Source organism: Crocodylus siamensis, chromosome 11, assembly GCF_052110815.1.
Source record: "Crocodylus siamensis isolate JL-2025a chromosome 11, ASM5211081v1, whole genome shotgun sequence".
NCBI classification, from domain to species: Eukaryota; Metazoa; Chordata; order Crocodylia; family Crocodylidae; genus Crocodylus; species Crocodylus siamensis.
The window spans coordinates 30,130,487-30,143,851 of NC_143405.1; the positions used below are offsets into that span (position 1 = coordinate 30,130,487).

At 43.1% G+C, this 13,365-nt stretch overlaps 1 protein-coding gene across 3 annotated transcripts in view; it reads left to right on the forward strand.

Moving 5' to 3' along the window:
* PRKCD (protein kinase C delta) overlaps positions 1 to 13,365 on the forward strand; it is a 135,725-nt gene that overhangs the window by 101,889 nt on the left and 20,471 nt on the right. For all 3 annotated transcript variants that reach the window (XM_090021500.1, XM_090021498.1, XM_090021501.1), the window contains exons 6-9: positions 10,417 to 10,573; positions 11,709 to 11,740; positions 12,267 to 12,352; positions 12,958 to 13,087. In XM_090021500.1, the coding sequence (XP_089877626.1) occupies positions 10,417 to 10,573; positions 11,709 to 11,740; positions 12,267 to 12,352; positions 12,958 to 13,087 (405 nt within the window). The remainder of the gene's footprint in view (positions 1 to 10,416; positions 10,574 to 11,708; positions 11,741 to 12,266; positions 12,353 to 12,957; positions 13,088 to 13,365) is intronic.

The window sequence follows — 13,365 nt, forward strand, 5'->3', positions numbered from 1 at the left end:
GTGCTTTACTTTAAGCTCAGTGTGCCCCTGCACTGAGTTCAGCACCCACCCAGAAAAGGCATCGCATTAGTTGGACCTCACTTGCCCAACATCTGTGTAAATCAGGCACTTCAGTAGGGCTTTTTGGTGCTTTTATCTAATAGCTGAAGCACCTGATCTATACAGACATTGTGAAGCCAGGTTGAACTAACGTACTGCCTCTTCTGGTAACGTGCTGTTTTGTTTTGGTATTGTTTCACATCTGCCAGCATCTTTTATCACTATTGCCCCCCAAAATGACAATTTCATACTTTTTTGCAAAAAGAATAAAAAAAAAAATTAAATATAAGCAAAGTTAGAACTAAGACAAAACTTTAGTTAAAAATTGCTTGACTAGAAGACAAATAAACATTTTTTTCTTAGGCAGGGCAGAGAACTATTAAGTCAGTACTTCGATGGAATACAAACTCATTTCTGTGCTCTGAGAACCAACATAAAGCTTAAAGGTTAACAAAAGAACAAAAGTTAGAACAACACATTTACAATAGCTAAAACCTTTCATGTTGTAAAGAAAATAATTTTTAAAACCCTGGCTTGAATTCTCTTTTTGCATCAACTTGCTATGGTAAAAAAAGAAAATGAGCTAATGCAGTGGGAGCCAGCATTTATTTCAGGCATGGTACAATGTGCCTCCCCAGTCCTCTTTCCTTGCTGAATCGGCATCTTTGCTTTTTGCTCTTGGCCCTGTGCTCCCTACATGTTTTGTTGCTCTGCTTTCTACTTCCTGCTTCCTCCCTGATCTGCTATACACTTCACAAAGAGGCTTCCTGTGCCATTTATGGTACACAGCCGCAGGTTGACCACCCATCTCTGAGCCTGCACGTGTCAGCATCTCCAAGCTGTTAACAAAAAGAAGGCAGAAGTTTAGAGTAATTATATGTGCATTTTTTACAACCAGAACTGTATTAATTCTATTCGTTTATTTAAACATTCCTATAAGCCCAAAAAGCAAGCAGCTTGGTTTTTACTTTTAGTTAGTTCACACCCTTAAAAGCTTTTGTTTTAACTCACAGGTATGCCTACCAAAAGCAAACTTTGCATTATTTCAATGTTCTTCAGCATTTAGTGGTGTTCACCTTTAACTGTAGTTTCTTGTTTTCTCAGACACTGAATTTTAATGCCACACCAGCCACTAAAAACCTCAACTTTATTCTTTCATGAAGAAATGCAATTCTTCTGCTTCTCACATGTATTTCAGTAGGTAGTACACTCCACCCACCAAATATAGTTCCTGAAGGATGGCTGCTTTTACTTCTGCCTTTTCCTACTTTGGAGTTACTCAGAAAGGCAACTGTTACAATTTCCTCCATGGTTTTCCATGGATCATTCCCATTCCTATTTCTCATGGTGTTACATGGTCTTTTGCCATCTCTTTTGTATCTGACAACTCTTTACAGTTGTGCATCCCTTCCATTCTCCCTTAAGTTACTGTGATTCCGTAAAAGGAATTGTTTGCTGACTGTAGAGGATAGGTTACAATAGCTTAAACTAACCAGAATTACTGACTTTGGTCTCCAGGTTGGCTTGCCAAACAGTTGGCATGTGAATGACTACATCAGTACTCTAGCTTAAAATGCCTTTATTAAGTCCAAAGGCCAGTAGCAGTTATACCATTACTTTAAACGGATACCCAAAAATACTGTATTAAATAGCAGTGTTACACTACTTACTAATTGCTGTACCCATACAGTAATTACAGCTACTAGCATTTGATCAAAGATTTAAAACTGGGATAGTGAGAAAGAGTCTAGGTGTCTGTCCCATGCTAGCTGGCTCTGGCAGATCAGTTCACACTAGCAAAAAATCTCTCTCTTTTGCTTCATTTTATCCCCTAGATTGCTCATTATATCCCATTACCTATTTCATAATTACAGTACATTACATAATTCCTACACCTAAGGTTTTCTTTTGGGGTCTGGTATATTCACCATTTGAACACAGCATGAAGGGTTGGCTCAGTAGGGAAGGCAGAAGTAGCAGATGGGAAAGAGGAGCTTTGTTTGGTAGCCTGGTTATTGCATAGGGGACTGTTGCATGGCCTCCATTTTGAGTATATAAAAGACATGTATGGAACTCAGTAAAACTACTAACTTGCCATCTGCCCAAAAAGGTTGCATCTAGCTCAGGGAGCAAGTGTCTAATTGATGGTGAGAGGAAGCAAGGAAAAAGGAACCTTTTGGAACCAAGGAGCAGTGACCAGACCAGCTTACAGGTGAATTTGCTAGGGAAGGTTTACTTGGAGGAAGGGCAGCAAGAGAGAGGTCGGAGATTAAGAGACCCAGGGAAATGGCTGGAGGATGTCTCAAAGCCAAGGCCACTGCTACTGCCTCTGCTGGCACCTGTGAGCTGTCTGTCCAGGCAGGACTGCTCACTGTTGAGGCTTCCACCCAGGTCCTGGTTTGGCCCTGTGGAGACTGTAGCTTGCAGGTTCCTTCTGGTGACAGCCAGGTGGGGGAGTGCTTGCAATGTGAGCGGTGCCCTTCAGGGAGCTGGCGAGATCTACAGGAGGAGGTGGCAAGGCTCCAATGCATCCTCCACCATGACGACTTAATTCAGTGCTGGAAGAGACCTCTAGGACTGTGGAGGAAGGACTGCAAAAGGCAACACTAGAGAAGAGAGAGGACATGGACTCCCAGGACAGTGGAAGCTGGAAACTTTTGACTTCTAGCAGCAAGCAGAAATCTTTATTTCCACCTGCAGCAGTTTGCCTGAAGAACAGATGTGGAGCCCTAGCAACAGAGGGGGAGGAGCATGTTCCATTTGTGAAAGGCAGGACAGGCCTCCCCAAGGGTGGAAGGATCAAAACCATTGCCACCAAGAAGAAGCAACAGGTGGTGGTTGGAGACTCCCTTCTGCGGCGGAGGGGGACATCTATTTCCTGGACTCACCAGTTATCTTGGGAGGTCTGCTGCTTGTCTAGAGCCCAGATTCTGAATGTCACAGATACAGGGCCAGATGAGTCTCAGTAATCAGACTACCCCACCCTGCTCATCCATATGGACACCAGTGATACTGCCAGAAGAGACCCTGATCCTACCTAAAGATAATGCACAGAGCCTGGGAAACAAGTGGGAAGAATTGGAAGCCCTCGTACAAGTCAAGGAATGTGACTGACATGACTGGAATAACAGAGACTTGGTGGGATAGGTCACATGACTGGAGCGTTGTCATAGATGGGTACAAACTGTTCAGGAAGGACAGGCAGGGGAGAAGAGAAGGAGTTGTGCTGTATGTAAAAGAGCTGTAAAACTGCCCAGAGCTCCAGTATGAAACTGGAGATACACCTGTAGAAAGTCTCTGGGTTAAGGTTAGAGGGAGTTATGGTGGGTGTCTGCTATAGACCACCAAGCCAGGAGGATGAAGTAGATGAGGCATTCTTCAAACAACTGCATAAGTTTCCAGATCACAGCCCTGATTCTTATGGGGGACTTCAATCACCCTGACATCTGCTGGGAAGGCAATACAGCAGTGCACAGGAAATCCAGGAAATTGTTGGAGAGCGTTGGAGACCAACACTTGCACCAAGAAGTTGAGAGATGAACTAGGAGTCATTCTCTTCCTGACCTGCTGCTCACAAACAGGGAAGACTTGGTGGGGGATGTAGAAGTGGATGGTAATTAAAAACCTCATAAGATTTCTTCTGGCAGAATTCTCCAATTTGTCTAGGTCACTCTGAATCCTAGCTGTATTCTCCAGAAGATCTACTATGCCCCCTGGTTTAGTGTCATCCATAAACTTGCTTAGGGTGGAATCCATCCCATCTTCCAGGTTATTAATGAAGATACTGAACAAAACGAGACCCAGGACTAACCCCTAAGGCACTCTGCTTGATACCGGCTGCCAACTAGACCTCAAGCCATTGATCACTACCCATTGAGCCTGATGATCCAGGCAGCATTCTGTCTAGCTTACAGTCCATTCATCCAACCCATATGTTTTCAGCTTGCTTGCAAGAAACTTGTAGGAGATCATATCAAAAACCTTGCTAAAGTCAAGGTATATTATGTCCAGTGCTTTCCCCATCTCCACAGAGCCAGTTATCTCAATCCTTCCACAACATCTCAGATTCAGACTCCAGGCAAGCAGGAGACCTTCCAAGACAACAGGTCAGGCTGGCAGATGGATACCTCCATCCCCCACAGAAGGGAGTCTCCAACCACCAAGACCCACTGTGCTTCTTCTTCATGGCAGTGATCCTGATCCTCCCCACCTTGGGGATTCCTGGCCTGGCCTGGCCTCTTCCACCAATGGAACATGCTCCTCCTCTGCTGTTCCTTGCACTCCATATCTGTTGTCCAAGGCAAACCACTGCAAGTGGGAATGATGGCTTCTTCTTCCTGCTAGAGGTCACAAGCTTCCAGCTTCCACTTGCCATCTCTAGGGAGTCAATGCTCTCTTCCTTTTCTAGAACCACCTCTGGCAGTTCTTCCTCAAGCATGATGGAGGATGCTTTGGAGCCTTGCTACCTCCTCCTGTAGCTCTCTTGCCTTCTCCCTAAGGAACACCACCAGAAGGCACAACTCACATTGCAGGCAGTCCCCCACCTGGCTGACACTGGAAGCCACAGTCTGCACAGAACCAAATCAGGACTTGGGTGGAAACCTCGACAGTGTATGGATCCTCGTGGACAGACACCTCACAAGCGGAAGCAGAGGAAGAGCTGGAAGTGGCAGTGGTTCTGGATTGCAACATCCTCCAGCCATCTCTCTGGGTCTTCTAATTTGCTACCTCTCACTTTCTTCCTTTCTTTCCAAGAAGACCTTCCCCAGCCAGTTCCTCTGTAACTGGCCTGTTTGTTGTTCCTTGATCCTGAAGGGTTCCTCTTCCCTGAAAACCTCTTTCCTCTCAGGAAACTTACAGAGAAAGAATATGAGAGAGAGTTTCCAAGCAAACTGCCCATCCTTCTCAACTCTAGTTAACCAAGGAACTTAAGGCTTGGTCAACTGCTGAGTTTAAGCTGCTTAAAATAAAACTATGTAGGTTAGATGGTCCTAATTACATATATATAAAAAAAGAATCTTACCTTACAAGCTCCCTTCAACTGGGGGGGGGTGAACTAACTTGCAAACTCCTGTTTGCTTCCCCCTGTTTGCTGCTTTAAAAGTGTGTTAACATCCTCCAGAATTGTCTGTGTTCATGTGTTTCTCATATTAGTCCTAGAAGCATCAGATGAAAGTTAAAAGTTACAGCCAGCATGAAGATTAAATGTCTTTTCTGCACACAGTGTTTTGTTTAGTCTCTCAGGTTTCCATGAAATCTCCAGAATTGATTAGCTGAATTCCCTAAGATACCTTGATCTAAGACAAGATTGTTCTGGAGTTGGTATTTCATTTTTCCACATGTAAGGGGCTGCTACAAGTAACATTTTGCAGTAGGTTAGGCAACACTTGCAGTTGTATAAGTGGCGAAATGCACATCAGCACTGAGAAAATGGTGGTGGCGCACTTTGAAGTAGTCAATGGCAAATGTTATGCTGTTAAAAATATGATATATCTTGCTTTGCGTGTTGTGTGAAGAGTATTGTTGAATATTGTGTGAAAAGAACATGAGAGAGGGAAGATGAAAAATAATAGGCTAAGTCACACAGATTTACAGATGTTCTGCTAATATAGTCTGCATGCTGTATGAGTCATTGCAAGTTCTTTGGCACAAAAAACATGTCTTTATTTGTTGTCATTTTAACTCATCACCATTATGACTTCTTTAAAAGCCAGAAGTCAGTCCCTCTAACTTGAAAACTGGAGAAATTAGCTGAGGGAAACAGCAAATGTATACGTCACCTGGGCAGAAAATATCCCTGAATCTCTAAAGTATTATGAACCAAGTTGAGCTTTCAGGTTTCTCCCTCAAATAAATAGCTATTCTGTATATGTGAATGCAAAGACGTACTGAGAATCAGACCTCTTTTAAAAAGGAGATTTGAAAACCTTGTAAACTGCAAGCTGGTAATGAGTGTTATCAGCAAAGTAACACCTGAACTGCAGTAGTGAAAAACAGTGAACCGACTTTAGCTTCCTCAGTGTACAGGGGCATTTTTACATGTGTAAGTGCCTGGCACTGCAACACTTACAGTTGTATAAGTGGCGAAATGCACATCAGCACTGAGAAATTGTGCTTTAGTTCAAAAGCACGCTGCCATCATTTTCAATGCGGTGATGCACATTTTGCCACTTATACAACTGCACGTGGCACAGTGCAATGCATGTCAGCTCATGTGAAGAGCAGACTCAGTTAATCAAGCCTGCTATGTGTATAAATGCCTCAGGAGACTTGGAGTTTACTGTGTTTTCAGAAGGGTGGATGGACTGGTTACTCTTTGTGCTTTTAAAATGATTTTCTCTTTCTCTGTAGTTGTTCCATCACAGAGAGCAAGACTTAACAAGCATTTTGGTGCAGAAATGTTAACTCTGAGTGAAATCCTAATCCCATTGAAGTCAGTGGCAAAACTGAGAGGGCCAGGATTGCATCTTAGTGTTTCCACCTTCTTCCCCACCATCCATTGCCATCCACAGGAGCTACTTGGAATAGAAAAACTAAAATTTAAAGATGAAAAAGGGTTGACCTTTGCTGTCTAGCTATTGTCTCCATGCATACATACATATACCCCATGCCTCATTTTTTTCCTGTAGTAAATGTAGGTACTGTGTCAAGCAGAGAAGAATGGGATCTTGGCAAGAGAGGGATATAGGGACTCTATCCTGTTCCATTTCTGTCAGTGGGCAAACTACTATTTGACCATAATAGTTCAAGGTCAAACCCAAGTCACTAAGCTGGAGGAGAGAATTCAGTAGTCTGATGATAGGAATAGGGGCTCCTCTCAGTGACCAACAGCTCTTGTCTTTTAAATGAAAAGTGGTCTCCTTTACTCAGTTTGTCCCTGTAACATGTCAGGGTCCTGGGGTGGCCATGATGCCCCCTGCAGGCTCCATAACTGTGCCCCGGGGTGCCTTCCCATCTTACGTGTCACACCTTGATGGAATAGGGATAAATAAGGAGGCTGCCCAGAGACCTTTACATAGCCCCAGTTCCACTGAACCCCCACGAGGGTCCCTGACACCCTGCTAGTCCTCACTGATTGTCAGCTCCTCACTGGGCCCCAGACTTTCTGTTACAGTCCCCTACAGCTCGTGTTAGAAACTGGTGCTGCCAATTGTGTTTGCACAGCCATTGCACCACATACTATGCCAGAACCTGAAGTGTTGGACATTAGAAAGCTGCTCTTGTTTGGAGGGCAGTATTTGTTAAAATACTAACATTCTTATTTAGTCTTTCTAAAAATGTCTTTGCATTGTTAACTTCCACTGAAGACCAGGACCTTAATACCAGGCTTACAGGTAGATGAAAATGCAGGGCTTCAGTATCTGAACCAGAATAGTAGTAGAGAGTCAATGCTTGGTGTACTGCATGTTTTATTTACTCACTTACAAGAACAGACAAGTGTGCATGTTAATTTGTATACTACAAAATGTTGAGGCACTTTGTAGTGCCAAAAGATAAAGTGCTATGGAGGCATGCACATGGGAACAACCCCCTGATGGGCGTGCTGTAAATTCACCTCAGAAGTGCACTTCTCATCCAGAGAGTGATAGAGAGCCCCTTGCTGTCCCTGCCCCCAGGGGAGCCTGTCAGTGAGCCCTTACCTGTTCAGGCTACCTGTGTTCAGGCTACCTTCAGCTATTGCAGCTACTTCTGCCAAGTGGAGGCAGCCCCAGCAGCTGCATGCCTGCCGTGGTGACAGAGAGAGCTGCTTCCAGCGGGAGTGCACTAGCTGTGCCTGCTCCATTGAGGGTGATTTATGGCATGATTAATGTGTTAATTGTACCATACATGGCAACAGTGTCACACAGTCACTCAATTTAATGTGCCATAGAGCAGCAAACTGGAAAGATGTTCCACATATAAATGGAACATGCATCATGTTAACACGCACACTCCAGAGCTTTCCGGGGCCCAATGCTGACAATCAGCTGATTGTTAGACTCAACACTGCACAGCCCTGGGTCTCCAATTAGCCCAGTGCTGGCAATCAGCAAATTGTAGGCACTGGCTCAGAGAAGGAGTTGAGAGACTCCTCCATTGGGGAGTTTAAACCCCCACACCCAGGGGTGGAGGATCAAAGGTTTCCATCAGGAAAAGCCGAGTATTCCCTCACCAAAACAGGGCTGCCAAGTGTGGGGGATCACCTCCCAGAAGGTGGAGATTAGGGGCACCCCACACCAGGAATTTAAAACCTCACACCTATGAACCTACCTGGGCTACTGACAGTTGCACAGTTGGGATCTGTCCCTCATCCGCATTATCCTGCCATGCACATGTAGCATGGGATGACAAGTGATGGTTGGGATTGGGGATCACAGCTCATCATGTGATTTTTGCAATATGTGTCTGGGGCCTAAGCAGTAGCATACCTGGGGGAGGGGTGCAGTAAGAGGGGCACCAGCCCCAGGTGCTGATTTTGGGGTGTGGGGCACCGGAATTATACGTCGCAAGGGGAGTTTCCCTGCCCCCTCTGGCCATACGATCCAGGCTGGAAAAGGCCTATGCCACCTGGCCGTAGAACTAGTGTGTGATCAATTAAAAAATTTTGACAGATATAAGTCAGCAGGAATAGATGAACTCCATCTGAAGGTGCTGAAGGAGCTGGCTGACGTCATCATGGAGCCCCTGGCAATATTGTTACAAAACTCATGGTGCTCTGGAAAGGTCCCTGGGGACTGGAAGAGGCCTAATGTTGTGTGCATCTTCAAGAAGGGGAGGAGGGAGGACTTGCTGGGGTCACCTTACCCCACCTATCTTTCCTGCCTGGTGCAGGGGGTTGGACTCTATGATCTTCTGAGGTCCCTTCCACCCTTACAGTCTATGAATCTATGAATAAGACCAGGGTAGAGTAGTAGTAGTGGACTATGTAGTATAGTTCTACACTATATTTAAAACATTCAATGTACTCAGTAGGAGAACTGTTAAGGAAAAAAGCCTTCTCGTATGCAGTGACAGTAGTATAACTTGGGCAAGAAGAGCACCAGTGGCATCCAGGCCCCACTTACTGGGGATATCAGAATGGCAGCTCCCCATGGAGTCTGCGGTGCTACAGCAGCAGCAACTCTATGCCATCCTATAGCAGTAGCAGACAGTGCAGAGACTCCACGCTGCTTCCGTAGTAGCAGCAGTCCCTGGGGCAGGTAACATAGACCACTCTGCCTGCTCCCCCCTCAACTCCTATCAGGGTTTTACCCAAGGCTCAGCCCTGCCCCACCCCCACCTGCTAGCAGGGTTATGCTTAGGGCACAAAACCTCCTAGTTAGTCCTCTGTGCAGTGAAACTATTTCTTTAACAACTACTTTTACTACTGTATGCAGGTTTAAAATGTGATACAAAAGAGTTTCTATCAGAAAGATAGATAAGTTAACCATTCCGTCCTCCTTTCCATCCCACCCTGCTGTAGATGTCCAAAGAAGTGCAGAGCAAAAGAATAGATACTTTTGAAGTGTGTGTATATTAGGGCTCTGTGAAGCTTCAGTCGCTGATTCGATTTGGAGGGGATTCAGCCTGATTCGGTGTCCAAATCTCTGAATCTGAATCAAATCAGGAGACCCTTTGATCTCTCCAAATCAAATTGGAAGCCTCTCAATTGATTCGGAGAAATTCAACAATTTGGCCATAGACACATCTTTATATGTTTTTTCTACGTACCTCAAGGTACCAGGTATGGCTCGTGAACGCTGAGATGGCGGGGCAAATGGAGTGTCCTATGGGAGTGTCGGGAGTCCCCCACACACTCAGTGGCAGACCTGGAAGTGGAAGTACTGGTCCACTAAAAGTACTGAGCCCCCTGGCTCAGCGATTGGTGCCTTCTGGGTCTGGGGAGGCACCTGGGGTCCCCCTGTGGCCGATCACTGAGCCAGGGAGACATGAGGGGAGGGGGGTCCCCTGCATACTTGGTGGCGGACCCAGAAGTGGACCAGAAGTCCCCCCATGGTCCCATGGGATGCTTCATCCTCCCCACCAACTCAGGATTCACAAGCTGTGCCTGGTACCTCAAGGTACATAGAAAAAACATGTAAAGCTGTGTCTGTGGCCAAATTGCTAATTCTCCAAATCAGAATCAAAGCTTCAGATTAAGATTTGGCTGAATTAAATTGGAACAGTGATCTGAATCGGCAAATCAAATCACTGTCCCCCAAATCAGGCCGAATCCGAATCGAATAATTCCTACTTCACACACCCCTAGTGTAGATGTGTTTGCATGTGCACAAAACTACAGAATGTTTGCATGAAACTTAACTGTATGATTTGGGGAGGGGTTAAGTACTTGTTTGCACTACAACTTATTGTAACTTTTTAAAGGTTTTTTTTTTCATTTTTTTGTTTTCACCCTAGATTGCAAACAGTCAATAAGTGAAGATGAAGGGACAGTAACTATAAATAGGAGAGGAGCTATCAAACAGGCTAAAATCCACTACATCAAGAATCATGAGTTTACTGCCACCTTTTTTGGACAGCCTACATTTTGCTCTGTCTGTAAAGACTTTGTTTGGTAAGAGAGAAACTGTATTTGTAAGTGCATGTTTATTTTGTCTTTGGAAAACCTATAAGACAATTTCTTTCAGAAGAAATGAGAATTGATTCATTTTGTAACATTTTCCATCCATAGCTGTGGTTCTTTATTGCATGTCTCTTACATGGACCAGATACAGACATTACATTTTTACTGGTATAAGTGATTGGAAACTAGTTTATACCTGTAAAAGAACAGAAGTTTGGCATTAGAAGTTTGGTTTAAAAATGGCAGAACCCTGTCTAAGATTTACCTTCCCCCCACCGAAGGGCGAATGTGTTTTCTCTTTGCCACCCATCTAAATGCTCCGTACAGAAAACCACATAACTTGGATCAATTCTGCCTCAGGTTCATGCAGCATGAATAAAAGTGCTGTCATATGTAAGGGCACATGTGGGGAGTCTGCTCCAACACGCTAGAAATCCAGAATCATGGGGATGCATGTCGGAGCAGACTTGATTAATCAAGTCTGTTGAAGCATGTAAATTGACGCATTCTGGCAGCCTTGCATGTCACATATATCAGTAGTACAACACACCTCCATGCTGAGAAAATGGTGGTGGTGTGCTTTGAACTAAAACACATTCAATGTGCTTAAGTTCAAAGCACGCTACTACCATTTTCTCAGCGTGAGGATGCACTGCATTGCTGATACATGTGATCCACAGGTACTTTTAATTAGCACAGCTCGCTAATTAAAAGCGCCTGGTGCCATGTCAGAAACACATGTAAAAATGCCCTGAGATCCCTAGCCATAATTCTGACATAACATGAGGTTGCAATTTAGAATTGGATCCTGATCCACTGAAATAACTGACAGAATTTCCACTGATTTGTGATGGAACAAGAGTTAGCCCTTAACTGGCAAAATCTTCTTCCTGAAGGAGTAAAATTGATCCCACCTTACTGTGCTCAGATTTAAGACAGTGTGATAGGAGAGGTTTGAAGCTGTTTAGAGAAGAAGCTGGATCCTTTTATGTATATGGGGCATTTCAAATAAGAGAACCTGGACTGAAAATGTATCAGGTTAACTATTTTTTTAAGCTTGATTGTGTAATATGGGAAAACCACGTACAAAATCTTTGTGAAGGTTTTTAATTGTTTTGTTTTTCAGGGGACTCAACAAGCAAGGATACAAATGTAGGCGTAAGTTGTTTTCACACATTTTGTGACAGTGACAACTTTATATACTTAACTGTAAATAAGTAATATTAAACATAAATAATATATTTATCAAATATGGTGCATAATTAGCCGTTTTAAACAAGTGGGATATGAAATATAAAAATATAACCTCCTACACAACACTCCATAGTTAATTGTCAAATAATTCAGTTGCAGTAGAGCTTTATGTACCATCATATATGGTAAAATCCCAGGTGCCAAAATATTTTTTTACCAAAACTAAAAACTGTAGTAGTGTTGTATTAATTCTATTAGTGGTATCACCTACAGGAGAGAGATTCAGGGTTTTAAAGGCAAGAAATATTTTCCAAAAAAAGAAAAAAGTCCATACCACTTCCTTGATTAGAGTAACTTTACCTGAAGCATATAGATTAATATTTGTAAGAAATGAATGCATATTTCACATTAGAATTGTCTAAAGATGAACAGCTGGCCTTCTCTATCTGTTTACTGACTATATTCTATTTCCTATTCATTTGTCTCAAAGAATGTAATGCTGCTATTCATAAGAAATGTATCGATAAAATCATTGGGAGATGTACCGGTACCGCAGCCAACAGCAGAGACACAATGGTAAGTGATAAAAATCTTCAAAACTCTTCATAAATGTGCAAGAAGTTAGATGAAAACAAAAAGGTCCATTGTGGGGGCTATTTTACTGTAAAACCTTGTATTTTATGTAGATGGAACATGGATGAAACACTGGAAAAAGAGCAGTTATAATCCCTTTATACAATTTTTTTTTTAAAGTGAAAGAGCTTGTTAAGGCCTTGCTTAATTATACAGTAACAGGTTTTAAAATCCAAAATGGCCCAGATTTGTTGACCTTTGAGTTTTTTAGCATGTCCTGCCTGGGTTGGGATGAAAGTTGGGGTGAAATGAAATTCTGGCTCTTCCTGACTGGAACCTGAACTTGTCCTATTGTATTATATCATTGTTTCAGTCAAAATGTTGAGGGTCAATAGGTATCTAGTTGGCCCTGGCTAAACACATGTTTCAACCAGACTGAACATATTACATTTCTTCAGTCTGTGCACTTAAATTAGTTTTAATTTTTGGATCATTTGTGAATGCTTTTTAATTTTGACTTAAATTTCAAAGCCACTCTGGTTTATAGATGAAACAGTTCAGCTACCTAATTCTTGACAAGATTTGTGTGTGTGTAAATATGCCTTCAGTTTCAGAAGGAGCGCTTCAACATTGACATGCCTCATCGATTTAAAGTTAACAACTACATGAGTCCTACCTTTTGTGATCACTGTGGCAGCCTTCTCTGGGGATTAGTTAAACAAGGCCTGAAGTGTGAAGGTACGCTAGGAGCCTCGATGCTGCTTAAGTCTGTGACTGGGGAAGGGTAAAAGAATTGCTGGAATGTTTTCCCTAGGAAATGGAGACATAACTCCAAACCACCAGAGTTTTGCCTCCCAAATCCAGCTGTAATTTGGACAGCTTTAATTTGCATTGTAATTTTAATAAAAGTTACTAAATTTTGATTAAGAGTAATATACTCACATCCCAACTGAAGTCTATTACAGTTTTTGAACAGCCTAAAACTAATGAATAAAATGTTCATTTGTAAGAGTTTT